This window comes from Nerophis lumbriciformis, linkage group LG08 (assembly GCF_033978685.3).
Source record: "Nerophis lumbriciformis linkage group LG08, RoL_Nlum_v2.1, whole genome shotgun sequence".
Classification (NCBI taxonomy): domain Eukaryota; kingdom Metazoa; phylum Chordata; class Actinopteri; order Syngnathiformes; family Syngnathidae; genus Nerophis; species Nerophis lumbriciformis.
The window spans coordinates 39,693,735-39,710,999 of NC_084555.2; the positions used below are offsets into that span (position 1 = coordinate 39,693,735).

The 17,265-nt window shown below is 39.9% G+C and overlaps 1 protein-coding gene across 1 annotated transcript; it reads right to left on the reverse strand.

Moving 5' to 3' along the window:
- Positions 1 to 7,271: 7,271 nt before the first annotated feature.
- serpina10b (serpin peptidase inhibitor, clade A (alpha-1 antiproteinase, antitrypsin), member 10b) lies at positions 7,272 to 15,487 on the reverse strand. The gene is made up of 5 exons (XM_061968922.2): positions 15,367 to 15,487; positions 14,627 to 15,256; positions 7,881 to 8,154; positions 7,669 to 7,816; positions 7,272 to 7,597 (listed from the first exon to the last, which is right to left on the reverse strand). The coding sequence occupies exons 1-5, from the start codon at positions 15,386 to 15,388 to the stop codon at positions 7,406 to 7,408; spliced, it is 1,266 nt and encodes a 421-aa protein (XP_061824906.2). The 5' UTR covers positions 15,389 to 15,487; the 3' UTR covers positions 7,272 to 7,405.
- Positions 15,488 to 17,265: the final 1,778 nt, after the last annotated feature.

Genomic DNA, 17,265 nt, shown 5'->3' on the forward strand with positions numbered 1-17,265 from the left:
ATGACGAATGCCGTGTTTTCAACAAGACATGGACTGCCAAATATTTCTTTACAGAAATTAAAGGTAAAGCTGTGTGCTTAATGTGTGGTACACAGGTTGCTGTGTCTATAGAATATAATTTGAATCGCCACTACACGACGAAGCACGAGGAAAAATACCGTAATCTGTCTGACGAAGAGCGCGCAAGGGAGGCTGATGCGTTGATGGTAAACTGCAAAACCAACAAGGACTTTTTGCCAAATTTCACACCCCCAGAGATGCAGCCATCAGGACGAGTTTCGTCATTTCTCACAAAATCGCCAGAAAAAGTAAGGCGTTTTCTGACGGAGAGTTTAATAAGGAGTGCTTATTGGACTCTGTTGCGCTGATATGCCCTGAGAAGAGGGGCGCATTTGAGAACGTGTCACTCTCCCGACACATTGTAACGAGGCGGGTTGAGACCATCGCTGGAAACTTGAAGCTTCAGCTGAAGAACAGAACGGCCAACTTTGACTGTTTTTCGCTGGCTTTGGATGAGAGCTGCGGTGTACGTGACACCGCCCAGCTGCTCATCTTCTTACGTGGGATAATTGCAGACTTTCAAATCACGGAGGAGCTGGCAGTCATGCAGTCAATTAAAGGGACAACCACAGGTAATGACTTGTTCACATAGGTAAATGCGTGTTTGGACATGTTAGGACTGAAATGGGACAAGCTGGCAGGTGTGACAACAGATGGTTGTCCAAATCTGACGGGGAAAAATGTTGGAATTTTTAAGGAGGATGCAGGATAAAGTGACATAAATTAACCCTGCGCAGAAATGGACATTTTTGCATTGTATTATACATCAGGAAGTGTTGTGTAAGACAGTGTTAAAAATAAAACCATCAAAAGCAATCTGCTTTTGTATAAAGTTAAGTTAGGTTAAATGAAATTATTATTATTATTATTAATTATTATTATTATTATTTATCTTACGGTATATCAAAAATAATCTTGAGCAAAATATAATTGAAATATTGTCGATGTGGCCCTCCAGCAGTGCTCGGGTTGCTCATGCGGCCCCCGGTAAAAATTAATTTTACACACACATATATATATCAATTCATTTCAAAATGTTGAAAGAGCCATATTGGACCTCAAATACAAAAAAGTAATCTAAAATGTTTTTAATATTTATTAAAGTGTTATAATGATGGCAACACATGATGTAAGTAGCTAATTAGCTATATTAGCCTATTATCAAAATGACTGTGTCGCAGGCTGACGCAAATCTTCGTTTACAGAAATGTTGAAATTTAATATTTACTCTACACATTTTTACAACATTGGAAAACATTAGCGAAACTTCTCAGAGGGTGAGATATTACCTGGAAATGACTCTCTTAGCATGGCCAAAGGTATAGATGTGTGTGTCCAAGTTAAAGGAAACAACAGGCTGCCTTCTTCTAATGGATTTATTACAATCTTTGCAAGCTGGGTAACGTTTGCTGTGGTCTGGAACAACTATCAGAAATGCAGCCAATATTACATACAGATAATGTGTCATAAACTAAATACACAGAGGACATAAGTAAAGGAAATTAAATATACCGACAAACGAGGCATAATGATGCAATATGTACATACAGCTAGCCTAAATAGCATGTTAGTATCGATTAGCTTGCAGTCATGCAGTGACCAAATATGCCTGATTAGCACTCCAACAAGTCAATAACATCAACAAAGCTCACCTTTGTGCATTCACGCACAGTTTGAAATGTTTGGTGGACAAAATGAGACAAAGAAGGAGTGGCATAAAACACGTCTTTCTGTGGCAGCGTCAGAGAAAGTTATACATGGAAACAAACTGTTGAGTCACAGTACACACAACAGTGAGTTCAAGGGCCGCTGAAATTAGTAGGACAAAACGGCGCTCGCCAAATACTCTCATCAGTGAAGCATAAACACAAACCTATTAAACTGTGGGCTTTCTAACAATTAGGAAGGTTTATGTCATGTTTGTCCTCCTACAGAAACCAAATTACAACAAAAAACATATTTTTTACCCTATTTTTTTTCCATTTCCATTCATTTTTGAAAAAGCTCCATGGAGTCACCAGGCCGCCGCTAAAGAGCCGCATGAGGCTCTGGAGCCGGGGGTTGCTGACCCCGGGGCTAGCTAATCATCTCAACATGGCTCGGGAGTCTCTGTGAGATTGATACTATCTGATCATATCGATTTACTCGCAAAATGTGTAAGTCTTATCAGATAAACTTGTTTTTCCACTCTACTGGTACTTTAAAGACGGTCTTTGTTAGGTATATAAAGTCCTGAATTATTTACTGCGATAGTGTAAAACAAACAATGTGGCTGAACATACAAATATTTTGTTCATTAAATCTAAAATATTAAAATGCATACATCTATCTGCTTTTATCTATGTGTGTGTTAATTAAAGGGTGGAATTTACGAAGCAAATCAAATCAAATCAAATCAACTTTATTTATAGAGCACATTTAAAATTTACCACAGGGGTAGCCAAAGTGCTGTACAATGAACAGGTTAAAAGATAAAACGAGTACCGAGCAAACACAACACAATACAAACAGAACACGATAAAAAATAAATAATTAAAATAGAATTAATAAAAACATAAAAACATAAAAACAGGATCACAGCAGGTGTATTATGGGGCGCCATTGCAGGATGGATATCACTCAGTGTTAAAAGCCATGGAATAAAAGTATGTTTTTAAGAGAGATTTAAAAACAGGAAGAGAGGAGGCTTGTCTAACACTCAGGGGTAGGTCGTTCCAGAGCTTGGGAGCAGCAACGGCAAAAGCTCTGTCACCTCTAAGCTTCAGCCTTGTGTCAGGGACCGTCAACAGCAGCTGATCGGCTGATCTTAAGGATCGGGTGGGGCAGTAAGGCTGAAGGAGGTCGGAGAGATAGGTTGGCGCGAGGTTGTTTAGACATTTAAAAACAAATAAAAGGAGTTTAAAATGTATTCGGTAACGCACAGGGAGCCAGTGAAGGGACGCTAAAATAGGGGTGATGTGCTCACGTCTGCGGGTCTGTGTTAGCAGACGAGCAGCAGAGTTCTGCACGAGCTGCAGGCGGGCGAGGGAGGCCTGGCTAATGCCAACATACAGGGCATTGCAGTAGTCAAGACGAGTTGAGATAAAAGCGTGGATTAATTTCTCAAGATCATGTCTTGATAGAAGCGGTTTCACTTTCGCTATTTGGCGTAATTGATAAAAGCTTTTTTGAACGACGCTGCTGATTTGTTTTTCGAATTTAAAATCTGAGTCAAACTTTACCCCCAGGTTTGTGACAGAGTCGCTGAGATACGGGGTCAGAGTGCCGAGGTCAACGTTGGGGGAGGGAGAGCGACTTGGACCGAACAACATAACTTCTGTTTTATCTTCATTTAGGCTCAGGAAGTTAGCTGAAAGCCAGACTTTGATGTCGTGCAGGCAGTCAATAAGACGTTGAACCGTGTTATTTTGTGCCATGGGAAAATAAATCTGGCAATCATCGGCATAAAAATGAAATGCAATACTGTACTTCCTAAAAATAGAACCAAGGGGGAGAAGGTAAAGTGCAAATAAAATTGGGGCAAGGATTGAGCCCTGGGGGACCCCATGTGGTAAAGGAGCTGTGGACGACATAAAACTGTCTACTTTTACACAAAAACTCCTGTCGGTTAGGTACGACCGGAACCAGTTGAGGGCGGCGCCCTTAATGCCCACACAGTTCTCAAGACGAGTGATTAAGGTGGCGTGGTCGACGGTGTCGAACGCAGCAGACAGATCTAAAAGCACCAGGACAACATATTTACCAGAATCAGTGGACAGGAGGACATCGTTAAAAACTTTTAGAAGCGCTGACTCTGTGCTGTGGAGGGCTTTAAAACCGGACTGGAACAGCTCAGTGATACCATTATCCTCTAAGAAGGGCAACAACTGACTGTAGACAACCTTCTCTAATATTTTGGAAATGTATGGAAGATTAGAGATAGGTCTGAAGTTAGAGAGGAGAGAGGGGTCGAGGCTGGGTTTTTTAAGTAGAGGTCGTACCACTGCATGTTTAAACTCTACTGGAACTATTCCAGAAGAGAGGCTACTATTGATAATGTTAAGGACACTTGGTCCAATAGTAGCAAGTACCTCCTTAAACAGGCGAGGTGGGAGGGCATCTGCAGGAGAACCAGAGGGCTTCATATGACTAACTGTGTCACTTAAAAAAGATGTACAAATAGCCTAAAGGCCAGATTTTTTTTTCACCGAATACCAACTCAGAAAAAAAAAAGGTTTTTCAAGTACCACCATAATGACCAACATTAAAATACAGTAGGCCTAAGTATTCATTAAAACAAGACATCGTTTTTATTTAAATAGTATATTTATTATTTTTGGTCACTGTAACATTACACACAGTTTGAACAGTAACTGTGTGTTTGAATATAGAAAAAAACACTTTACTTTCATCAAGTGATTCTTTTGGGGTATCAGTAGATGGAGCCCACGTACCACTAGTGGTACATGTACCACAGTTTCGAGAATCACACAAATTGTGTTTACAAAGTGTAACTGTTGTAGCAAAGTCCGTGATTGATTTTCAGATATGGATACGGAGTAGGATCAGCTCTGCTTCTATACCTACATCTTTTGGACATGTTGAAATGTGATTGTTTTCCTGTATTGTAAACTGTCAATATGATTCAAATAAATTGTAATGTAAATTGCAAATACTACACATTTTGAAACCCCTTTTCATTACAGGAAACAAATTTACATTGCAGAAAATGAGACTCCAAACACATTTGCATTTTACAAACAAATGAGTTAAAAAGATACAAGAAAACAATGTCAACTTGTTTCATGCAATGCAAAACAGTTTTTGAACCTCCGTGCCACCGTACTTTACATCTAAAAAAAACCTCAACAACAACAAACAAAGACCGCATAACTAGTTTTGTGTATTTGTTTAGTCCTAGGTTTTATTTGCTAACACTGGTGCTACTATTGATCCTTTGGGGAGCTAAACGGTAACCGAGAGACAATCACACAGCAACATTCAAACAAAAAATGTCCAAAACCAAAACACACAAACACATACCGGTACACATACATATGGGTTTTTCCAAGATGGTGCCGCTGTAGTGGCTGCTGGCTACAGGAGCTCTGTGCTCTTGTGTATCCTCCTTTTGTGTTCGTGATGTTTCCTTCTTGTTTTCATGTGGTTTTTGTCTTTTGGGACTGTGCAACAAGGGTTGATGGCACTTCTGCGGTGCTTTTTGCTGCTTTTGGCCATGGCCATATTTGAACCAGAGACCAGCGGGGGTGTATATTGTAGCGTCCCGGAAGAGTTAGTGCTGCAAGGGGTTCTGGGTATTTGTTCTGTTGTGTTTATGTTGTGTTACGGTGCGGATGTTCTCCCGAAATGTGTTTGTCATTCTTGTTTGGTGTGGGTTCACAGTGTGGCACATATTTGTAACAGTTCTAAAGTTGTTTATACGGCCACCCTCAGTTTGACCTGTATGGCTGTTGACCAAGTATGGTTTGCATTCACTTGTGTGTGTGAAAAGCCGTAGATATTATGTGATTGGGCCGGTACGCAAAGGCAGTGCCTTTAAGGTTTATTGGCGCTCTGTACTTCTCCCTACGTCCGTGTACCACTCCGTACAGCTGCGTTTTAAAAAGTCATGAATTTTACTTTTTGAAACCGATACCGATAATTTCCGATATTACATTTTAAAGCTTTTATCGGCCGATAATATCGGCAGTCCGATATTATCGGACATCTCTGTCAAGCTCGTCCCTGACAGTTTGGTTATGTTTTAGTTTTTCCTCTGTGTTTGTCTTTATTTCCTGTCAGCGCTTTTATTTTGGTTGTTTCCTGCTTGTCTCCCTGAGCGCTGTTTCCCCTCAGCTGCGGCTGATTGGCACCTGGCCACACCTGGTGTCAATCAGCCAGCTGCTATTTAAACCTGCCTTGACATCCAGTCTGTGCTTGAGTATTGTCGCTAATACTTGTCGATGTCATTGTCTACCACTTGTAGATGTCATTGTCTACCACTTGTCATTGTTTGCGGTAAGCTGTTCCTGTTTGATAGTTCCTAATAGCTATTTACAGTTTGCTGTCTAGTGTCTCCTAGCTCTTTTGTTTCGTGTTTTCCTGTTAGCGAGATCTTGTTAGCTGTTTCCAGTTTTTCTGTTTGCTGGTTCCTGTTTTCAGTTTGGCTATTCCTAGTTCCTGGTTTGTTTTACATTTATTTTGAACATTAAATTATGTTTTCCTGCACCAATGCTGCCTTCTCTGCATCTTGGGGTTCGTCACCAACACCTTGTGACAATCTGTAATTTAAATGAATGAAATATTCTCATTGAATAGTTTGTTCCTTATATAGTTGAACCACAAACTCACTCAAAAATTATCAGTGGAAATCAAATGTATTAAACCATGGGGGTCTGGATTGGAAGTCACACTCAAAATGTAAGTGCAAAAGCACACTACACCTGTTGTCTATTCTATTTGCATAGCAGCATGTGAAATTGATTGTCAATCAGTGTTGGTTTCTAAGTGCACGGTTTGATTTCACAGAAGTGTGATTGACTTGGAGTTTCATTGTGTTGTTTAAGTGTTCCCTTTATTTTTTTTAGCAGTTTATTTTATGTCCTTAATGTTATTTGTGTTTCCCTTTTGGTTTCATGTGTTTACCCTTTGTTTTTGTGGACTTTTCCTCTGCACTTCTAAACACGTAATTCCCCTACTCCCACCTTCTACCATCTTAGTCACGTCCGTTGTGTCCTTGGGCAAGACACTTCACCCTTGCTCCTGATGGGTGCTGGTTAGCGCCTTGCATGGCAGCTCCCACCATCAGTGTGTGAATGTGTGTGTGAATGTGGAAATACTGTCAAAGCGCTTTGAGTACCTTGAAGGTAGAAAAGCGCTATACAAGTATAACCCATTTATCATTTATTTATTTATAAATAAAGCCTATCCATCCATCCTTATGCAAACCTTAAAAACAACCGCATGAAAGAAATACTGCAGGTTCACCCAACAAAAGGTAAGTTGCTGTTCAGTGGTGTTTGCAGCAGATTTATTTCTTGCATTTGTTTTTGTTTTTACTGCATTAATGTGATTGGCAAAGTTTTCATTTACAGCATTTTTTAATTTCATTTGTTTTATAGTGTTTGTGCTCATTTATGTCTTTAGATAGTTTCGGACCTTGCTGCGTGGCTACAATTAAAATACATTGTTTAGTTGAACACACATTTTTACACACAATGCAATAAATAAAGCACAGTATGTAGAGTTTTATTCAAGATCACAGGTGGGTGTGGCTTTCAAAGAACTGAACAGCAATAGAATATTACACTAAATTCGAGTTTTAAAAACTTAAGTCTGAATAAACAAGTGACGAAGCACATGACAGCTAGTTTTTATTGGGGTTAATTACCCTTCCCATGAACAGCAGGGATTTTGTGTCCTCATGATATATGAAGAAGAAAAATGGACGGTTGACAACGAAGGTCCTGGGTAAGGAGTAAGGAATAATGCCAGTTGTAGTCGCAGCTGCTGCGGTTGTCCCTGTCTCGTCCACCTCAATGACAGCCTTGTGTAATACCTTTAGTTCCAAATCAATTAGAGACATTAAAAACAATTTATGGTCTGCACATTTTAGATAGGAAAACCAACCTCTGAAACCTGGGGGTCTTTGTCCTTGCTTAGTCCGGTCAAGTTGGCAGTGCGAGAGAAGATACCGGTGAATCCTAGTTCTGGGAGAATGTTGTGCAAAGAGTACGACTGCGCCATCTTGAATTTGGGAATGTTGATCTCCAGTTTACTGTGAGCACAAAGTGGTGAGAGTATTTGTTGCATGCCCTTATTTTCTCTACAATACAACTTACGTTTTTTGCAGTTTTTTGATCCAATTGAGGAACATCTTTGCAGTGAGCTCATCTTCAATAGAACTGTAGTCCACTCCTTTGTTTGGTAGCAAGATGAGCATGGAAACACCCTCCAGGTAGGGCAATTTCAGTACTTTTGCGCCCAGATGAGAATCGTCCATCATTTCAAACATGTCCTCTTTGAACATCATTTGCACTTGCGGAATATTGTAGTTATCGACGTAGAAGGGTGCCTTGTGTGTGTGGTTGGGGTTAAAGGGCATTTCCCATCCTCCTGGATGACAGAAGCAGGCAGTGTGTGTGTCAGTGTCACCCTAAAGAATGTCGCATTTGCATTTCAGGTGCGTTCACACTTGTTATAGAGATAATCGATATGGTACTAATTGCCGGTATTTGGGAATCAATGTGGCATTTTGTTGCACAACAGTACCATTTGTCAGTATTTTTGTGTGTTTACATATAAATGTTTTTTTTTTTTTTTTTATATATATAACATGAACACTGAACTGTGCAATCAAGTTGTTTTCTTACATATCTTGTGTCTCATTTTTAAAGGCCTACTGAAATGCGATTTTCTTATTTAAACGGGGATAGCAGGTCCATTCTGTGTGTCATACTTGATCATTTTGCGATATTGCCATATTTTTGCTGAAAGGATTTAGTAGAGAACATCGACGATAAAGTTTGCAACTTTTGGTCACTGATAAAAAAGCCTTGCCTGTACCGGAAGTAGCAGACGATATGCGCGTGACGTCACAGGTTGTGGAGCTCCTCACATCCGCACATTGTTTACAATCATGGCCACCAGCAGCGAGAGCGATTTGGACCGAGAAAGCGACGATTTCCCCATTAATTTGAGCGAGGATGAAAGATTTGTGGATGAGGAAAGTGAGAGTGAAGGACTAGAGGGCAGTGGGAGCGATTCAGATAGGGAAGATGCTGTGAGAGGCGGGTGGAACCTGATATTCAGCTGGGAATGACTAAAACAGTAAATAAACACAAGACATATATATACTCTATTAGCCACAACACAACCAGGCTTATATTTAATATGCCACAAATTAATCCTGCATAACAAACACCTCCCTACTCCCGTCCATATAACCCGCCAATACAACTCAAACACCTGCACAACACACTCAATCCCAAAGCCCAAAGTACCGTTCACCTCCCCAAAGTTCATATAGCACATATATTTCCCCAAAGTCCCCAAAGTTACGTACGTAACATGCACATAGCGGCACACACATACGGGCAAGCGATCAAATGTTTGGAAGCCGCAGCTGCATGCGTACTCACGGTACCGCGTCTGCGTATCCAACTCAAAGTCCTCCTGGTAAGAGTCTCTGTTGTCCCAGTTCTCCACAGGCCAATGATAAAGCTTGACTGTCATCTTTCGGGAATGTAAACAATGAAACTGTGTTGCCATCCAAGCAACATATTTTTCATGGACGCCCCTGCTTATTTCAGCAAGACTATGGCAAGCCACATTTTGCACGTGTCACAACAGCGTGGCTTCGTAGTAAAACAGTGTGGGTACTAGATTGGCCTGCCTGTAGTCCAGACCTGCCTCCCATTGAAAATGTGTGGCGCATTATGAAGCGTAAAATACAACAACCGAGACCCCGGACCGTTGAACAACTTAAGCTGTACATAAAGCAAGAATGGGAAATAATTCCGCCTGAAAAGCTTCAAAAAGTGTGTTGTTAAAAGGAAGGCCATGTAACACAGTGGTAAAAATGCCCCTTTGCCAACTTTTTTGCAATGTGTTGCTGCCATTAAATTTTAAAGTTCATTTGCAAAAAAAATTATGTTTCTCAGTTTGAACATTAAATATCTTGTCTTTGCAATGTATTCAATTGAATATAAATTGAAAAGAATTTGCAAATCATTGTATTCTGTTTTTATTTACGATTTACACAACGTGCCAACTTCGCTGGTTTTGGGTTTTGTATTTTGATACTTTTCCAAATAAAGGGGACAACAAAAAATGGCAATATTGGCTTTATTTTAACAATAAATCTTACGTTACATTTAACATATGTTTTTTATTGCAACCGAAAAACAATTTTGGCCTTAAATAAAATAGTGAACATACTACACAGCTTGTCTTTTAGTAGTAAGTAAGCAAAACAAGGCTCCTAATTTGTCTGCTGACGCATGCAGTAACATATTGTGTCATTTCACATTTTATTATTTTATCAACATTAAGAAGGACAAGCGGTATATAATTTATTATTAATATACTTGTTCATTTACTGTTAATGTTTGGTTATTTTCTGTCTCAACATGTTCCATCTACACTTCTGTTAAAATGTCATAAACACATATTCTTCTGTTGCTCTGAAGCTTTACATTAATTTGGGATGATACCACAAATTTGGGTATGGATCCGATTCCAAGTAGTTACAGGATCATACATTGGTCATATTCAAAGTCCTCGTGTTTCCAAGGACGTATTTCCTGGGTTTGCAAAACCCAGGAATATTTTTTTAAAAGGAAAGAAGATTTTGTGACGATTAAAATATCAATGTAATCATAGTAGTATCGACTTGTACTTTTGTATCATTACAGTGGATGTCAGGTGTAGATGAACCCATGGCATTTGTTTACATTGGGGAGCGCTAGCTTGTTGTTAGGGGTGAGCAATTAATTTTTACCGGGGGCCGCATAAGCAACCCGAGCACTGCTGGAGGGCCACACCGACAATATTTCAATTAAATTTTGCTCAATATTATTTTTGATATACTGTAAGATAAATAATAATAATAATAATAATAATTAATAATAATAATTTCATTTAACCTAACTTAACTTTATACAAAAGCAGATTGCTTTTGATGGTTTTATTTTTAACAATGTCTTACACAACACTTCCTTATGTATAATACAATGCAAAAATGTCCATTTCTGCACAGGGTTAATTTCTGTCACTTTATCCTGCATTATCCAACATTTTTCCCCGTCAGATTTGGACAACCATCTGTTGTTAAAAATCGTTTTTAATCATATTTATTTTATATTGTTTTTTATATTGGTTTTATATGTAATTATTTTTTGTTTTTATTCAGTCATTGGTGGAGCTAAGGAAAGTATTTAAAAATTGTTTTTAATATTGTTGTGCAGCACTTTGGAAACATTTTGTTGTTTAAATGTGCTATATAAATACAGTGGATTGGATTGGATTGTCACACCTGCCAGCTTGTCCCATTTCAGTCCTAACATGTCCAAACACGCATTTACCTATGTGAACAAGTCATTACCTGTGGTTGTCTCTTTAATTGACTGCATGGCTGCCAGCTCCTCCGTGATTTGAAAGTCTGTAGTTATCCCACGTAAGAAGATGAGCAGCTGGGCGGTGTCACGTATATCACAGCTCTCATTCAAAGCCAGCGAAAAACAGTCAAAGTCTCCGGGCATACAGCGCAACAGAGTCCAATAAGCACTCCTTAATAAACTCTCCGTCAGAAAACACTTTACTTTTTCTGGTGATTTTGTGAGAAATGACGAAACTTGTCCTGACGGCTGCATCTCTGGGGGTGTGAAATTTGGAAAAAAGTCCTTGTTGGGTTTGCAGTTTTACCATCAACACATCAGCCTCCCTTGCGCGCGCTTCATCAGACAGATTCCGGTATTTTTCCTCGTGCTTCGTCGTGTAGTGGCGATTCAAATTATATTCTTTAAACACAGCAACCTGTGTACCACACATTAAGCACACGGCTTTACCTTTAATTTCTGTAAAGAAATACTTGGCAGTCCATGTCTTGTTGGAAACATGCCATTCGTCATCAACTTTTGTCTTTTTAGCGTCTCATCACTTGTCGCTGTGCACCTTCACTCACAGGTTACACCCGGACATACGCCCATAAATAACACTTTTCAAAATAAAAGCAGCACAGTTGTATTGCAAGAACGACATAGATGTTTTTTAAACTTTATTTTGTAATTTGTGATTGCCGCTGTTCACATTCACTCACAATCACACACGCGCATACGTCCACACGGAAGTAATACAAATAACGTTTTTCAAAACAAAAGCAGCACCGTTGTATTGCACACTCGACATAGATACTTTTTAAAATTTATTTTGTAATTTATAATTGGCCTCACGCGAGCCGGACAGGGACGCACAAAGGGCCGGATGTGGCCCGCGGGCCGCAGAATGCCCAGGTCTGTCCTATGGTGTGTTGCATGTTTAGCTCGTCCTTTTCCTGCAGAGAGGATACTTGTTAGAAACTTTGTATTTGTCGTGAGGATTAGTGTTTTAGAAGTAGCTAAAACACTGCTAGCTAGCCATGTTTTAAAGCACCTCTTCCTGAGCGGCGTTTAAGTGTTATAGCTTCACCTTTATCATTAGTTTTTTGGTAAAATGGCGTCCATTCTCCCGTTTCTATCTACACAGCGTGTCTGCTTGTAAGTATTCCGTGCCTGTGCATTGCCGAACATGCTCTTCTGCAGCAATGTCACGATGTGACGACGGCACAAAGAAAACCGATATTTTTCAGAAGCAGTATAGTACAGTTTTTATTCATTAGTACCGCGGTAGATTAGTAGCGATATACTGTACAACCCTACCCCAAACTGCACACCTTTACCCACCGCTTAAAAAATCTGTTCATAAAAATAATGGCAGATTCTGTTTGGTTCACGTGAACTCAATGTGAACGCTTCAGTACACCTGGGGTGTCTTAAGTTTACAAGAGAAAAAAAGTGTTTGTGCAAGGGAAAACTTTGATACATTTTGTACATTAAAAATACTAAAACCACTACGATGTAGATCCGAGCTCTCAAGCTCAATTTAACTGGGGGCCACTGGAAGTAAGTCGGGGTGCCATAATATAAATATAATATGTAAAGCTTGCCATAATATATTTAAATATTAGTTGCAGAGGGTGCACGGGCCACAATTAGACTTACCAGGGGTGCAACTCGAGAGCTATTTTTGGCCCGCAGCTCGTTTTATGAGGGCCGCGGCCATCATAAAATCAATTCACTATTAACGAGATACATTTTTAGATATTACGCTAATTTGCTTCAAAGCTAAGACGTGGGTGTTATGCCAAAATGTATCAAAGGGGCCTGTGCATCCTTTGATTTTTCAGTATACGACCCTCAATGGAAGAAGTTTGGACACCCCTGCACTAAACTATTAAGTTAAATAAAGAGCCACTAAATATGTGCCAACAGGCTGCAGATGGCCTGCAGGCTGTGAGTTTGAAACCCCAGATGTAGATCGATATATGCTAAGCTATCTGAGCATGCAATACATCATAATCATATCTTTATATCGCACATAACAAAACAATTGAATGTACGGTCGTCCATCATTTATCACTGTTAATTGTTTGCGAACATGACATGACAGGATAAATGAATGTCCATTAAGTATGAATCATTAATTATAAATCAAATATTTTTGTAGCAAGAGCATAAACAACTGTTTACTGCCTACTAAATACACCTTTCAACATTATGAGAGTCCCCTAGACATGAAATAAAACCTTTTATTCACCTTTACACTTTTTTGATCCAATATGGTAATGCTGCCTGAGGCTGACCCAATCAGTGGCCACGATACTGAACAGCGCGTTCTGATTGGTTTGGTCTCCTCTATTGAACAATACTACTGTAGCATTATTTATTTTAGGACCAAAAATTGTCGAATTTGCTTAAAATTAAAATTAAAATAAATACTGTATATATATCCCAAAATTGGTGTGGCTGTCAAATGAATATTTATGATGTTGGGAGGGATGACCGTAATATCTAATATTTTTGTCCATCCATCCATTTTCTACCGCTTGTTCCTCTCAGGGTTGCAGGGTTTTTTATTTCATCAATAATTGAGTTGTTTTATTTTTACAATATGGCAAAGGCCAATAAAAAAAACCAGCAGCGGGTTGAAAATGGCTGCCAGGCCGTACTTAAAAATTTGCTGTGCTACATTGAACAAAGACACCTTGCAGGATTAAAATAACAGTAACAATCAGCCTCCCACTGTGGCATTCTTTAAAAGTATATTTTAGATCACGGGTCGGGAACCTTTTTGGCTGAGAGAGCCATGAAAGCCAAATATTTTAAAATGTATTTCCGTGAGAGCCATATAATTTTTTTTTTAACACTGAATACAACTAAATGCATGCATTTTTAAGTAAGACCAACATTTTTAGAGTATAATAAGTCCCTCATTCTTTTTAATAACATTGTTATTCTGAATCTAACCAATAATAAATAAAATACTTGTTACCATTAATGCGACTTCTTGAACAGGTGCGGTAAAAACGGATGGATGGATTAAAATGCATGAGAATGTTTTATATTTTGAACGTTATTTTTAACACTGTGATTTCCAGCGGAATTATTCAGTACTTATCCTGTTAAGTAATGTCAGCTAAGATGCAGCCAGATGCAGTCATCAAAAGAGCCACATCTGGCTCGAGAGCCATAGGTTCCCTCCCCCTGTTTTAGATGATTTTTGTGAAATCAAAGCTGGTAAATTTAGCACAATACAAAAATAACCCAGCGGACTAAAAATTTAGATTGACATATTGGAATTATCTCATTTAAGTTGTCCAATGTAGTCCATTCTCTATGCATATTATGTTCTTTGCTGTGCAGTCTTTGGTGCCACAGCAAAACATGACGTCTAAGCAAACCACACCAAAGTGCGCTGTTTTTTGGTCTGTTCGTGAGGACCGAACCCCAAGTGTGAACGCAGGCTTATATTTGAGGTAGCATGAACTTACCTTGGAAGTAAAAGGTGTTGATAATGATGAGTTGGGTCAGTGGATCAAGACTGGACACCATGTCTGTCACTTTGCCCCCAGTCTTGTCTTTAATATACTCGTTAATGACACGGATACTTGCCTGTGTGTCTTCAAAGTTTACTCTTTTTACGTCGCCATTAAAATAGGACTTCATCTGCTCCTCGAAGGTCTTCTCTATGCTAAAATGCTGGCGGGCAAAGATGGACATGCTTTGGTCCGCTATCATGGTTCCATTCTGCGTGATGTTGCCATGGAGCATCTGGAACAGCTTGGGGATCAGATCAGGCTGGTCAGCTTGAGCCAGCTTCTCCAGGCATAGTCCTTTCAGAATCTCCTCGTACGTGACGCCACGGGCAGCCATGGACAGGGCGGCAAAACTGGTGGAGACGCTTAGAGGGGAGAAAATGATGTTCTCGTCGTGGTAACTGGATATTTTGCGGAAAAGGTTCAAAGCAAAATCCATATTTTTGAAAGAGAGATTGTGAATGTTTGGGCCAGGAAGTGGCATCGGCATCCCAGGAGCCAGGAAGCACATCAGCAGGAAGACTAATCCCAGCTTCATTTTGCGGGCCACCGTTATTTGAGTCTGGAAAGATTTGGGCGCACCACCTGAATCATAAAGACACATGTTGGTAATAGCACATTTAAACAATTCCAATATTGCCAACATCTCTGAGTTTAAGCAGAGAATAAAAGACTTCAATAACGCTCATACGTACCATCCATTTTGTGCAACATCATATGTCCAAGTCTTCTTATTTGGGGAACCAAAGTACAAGTGTGTTTTGAGTGTTACACATTAACCAGGACACACAGGCCTCCTTTCACCCCCTTTTCCAAAGAAGGTCATAGGACCTCAATGTGTGTTTGTGCATGTGCTTTTTTCAAAATAATACAAACATCATAGCAGGCTGGTCTTGTGTTAAAGACTACACTGTAATTTTTTTTCATTGGAAATTCACAGAAATGACTGGCTAATAATTGCATTACTTTATATATTTATATATTTACAGCAATTTACTGTAACTGCGGAGCTGTGATTTATTTTAAGGTTGGCTACAATAAAGTTGCAACTAAATGCAGTAACTTCAAAATTAAATATAAGCGTTCATTACAATAACATTACAACTATATGCTGTAACTTCACACGTTTTTCTTTATTGTTAATTACTATTTTTGGTTTAACAGTATACTGCCACTTACTGTAGATGTGCAATGTAGTCTACAGAACCTCCTAAAAGACCAATCTGTTTGAATTTATAGTAATTTGTTGAAATGTCACAGTAAATTTTGGTGACGGTATTTTACTGCGAAAACACACTATTTAAAGGTGCCATGTGTAATTATGTGGCCAGAAATGGTACTGCAATCACGGTCAAAATGATGTAGTCCCCTCCCACTCTCCATGACTGAGGTTGCCAGGTACGCAGCCGAATCCGAATCCTACTCCAAGGAACTTCAAATGGCAATCGACGAGTCCTACGCTGTAGGTTTCTCTTGTTTATGCTTCTTGCAAGATGGTTTACTTAATGATTATGCTACATTTTACTGATGTCGATTTTTTGTAAAGTTACGCAGCAATATTTTCGTCGGGACAGATTGTTAGCATTACCCTGCTAAAATGTCTAGTTTGACCGCACAGACCACCATCGAAATAATTATATATAATAATATATTATATATCGCATAGGATCGCATGGGATGGCGCGGCGCAGTTTGAGTGGCCTTGTCAGCAACCTGAGGGTTCCTGGTTCGATCCCCAGCTTCTACCAACCTAGTCATGTCCTTGAGCAAGACACTTCACCCTTGCTCCTGATGGGTCGTGGTTAGGGCCTTGCATGGCAGTTCCTGCCATCTGTGTGTGAATGGGTGAATGTGGAAATAGTGTCAAAATGCTTTGAGTACCTTGAAAGTAGAAAAGCGCTATACAAGTTGTGGAGGGGGGCGTGGCCTGCGGGCCTGCAGCAAAGCGGGGTGTGCAAGGACCGGCCTCGAAGTCAGCGACAGGTGCGTAGATGGTCCACCTGGGTCTTGTTATCTAATCACCTGTCGCTCTGTATAAGCAGCAACCAGGAGAGCAAGAGCGAGAGCAAGAGCAAGACGGACAGTCACAGAAAGACAATTGCTGAAAAGCAACAAAGAGACTTATTTGGAAAAATAAATCTGTATTGTGAACCTGAACTGGGCTCTCATGTCGGTGTGTGGTGGTCCAAAAAACCCACTGGGGGGGCAACCTACACACAAGTATAACCCATTTACCATTTACATAGGCCTACTTTGATAGCAAGCCAAGGCCAACACACAAAAAAAATAACATGCACATAAGTAAAGTTAAAGTTAAAGTCCCAACGACAGGTGTGGTGAAACTATCCGCTGCATTTGACCCATCCCCATGTTCACCCCACTGTGAGGTGGAGGGAGCAGTGAGCAGCAGCGGTGGCCGCGTACGGGAATCATTTGGTGATTCAACCCCCAATTCCGACCCTTGATACTGAGTGCCAAGCAGGGAGGCAATGGGTCCCATTTTTATAGTCTTTGGTATGACTCGGCCGGGGTTTGAACTGACGACCTTCCGATCTCAGGGCGGACACTCTAACCACAAGGCCACTGAGCAGGTC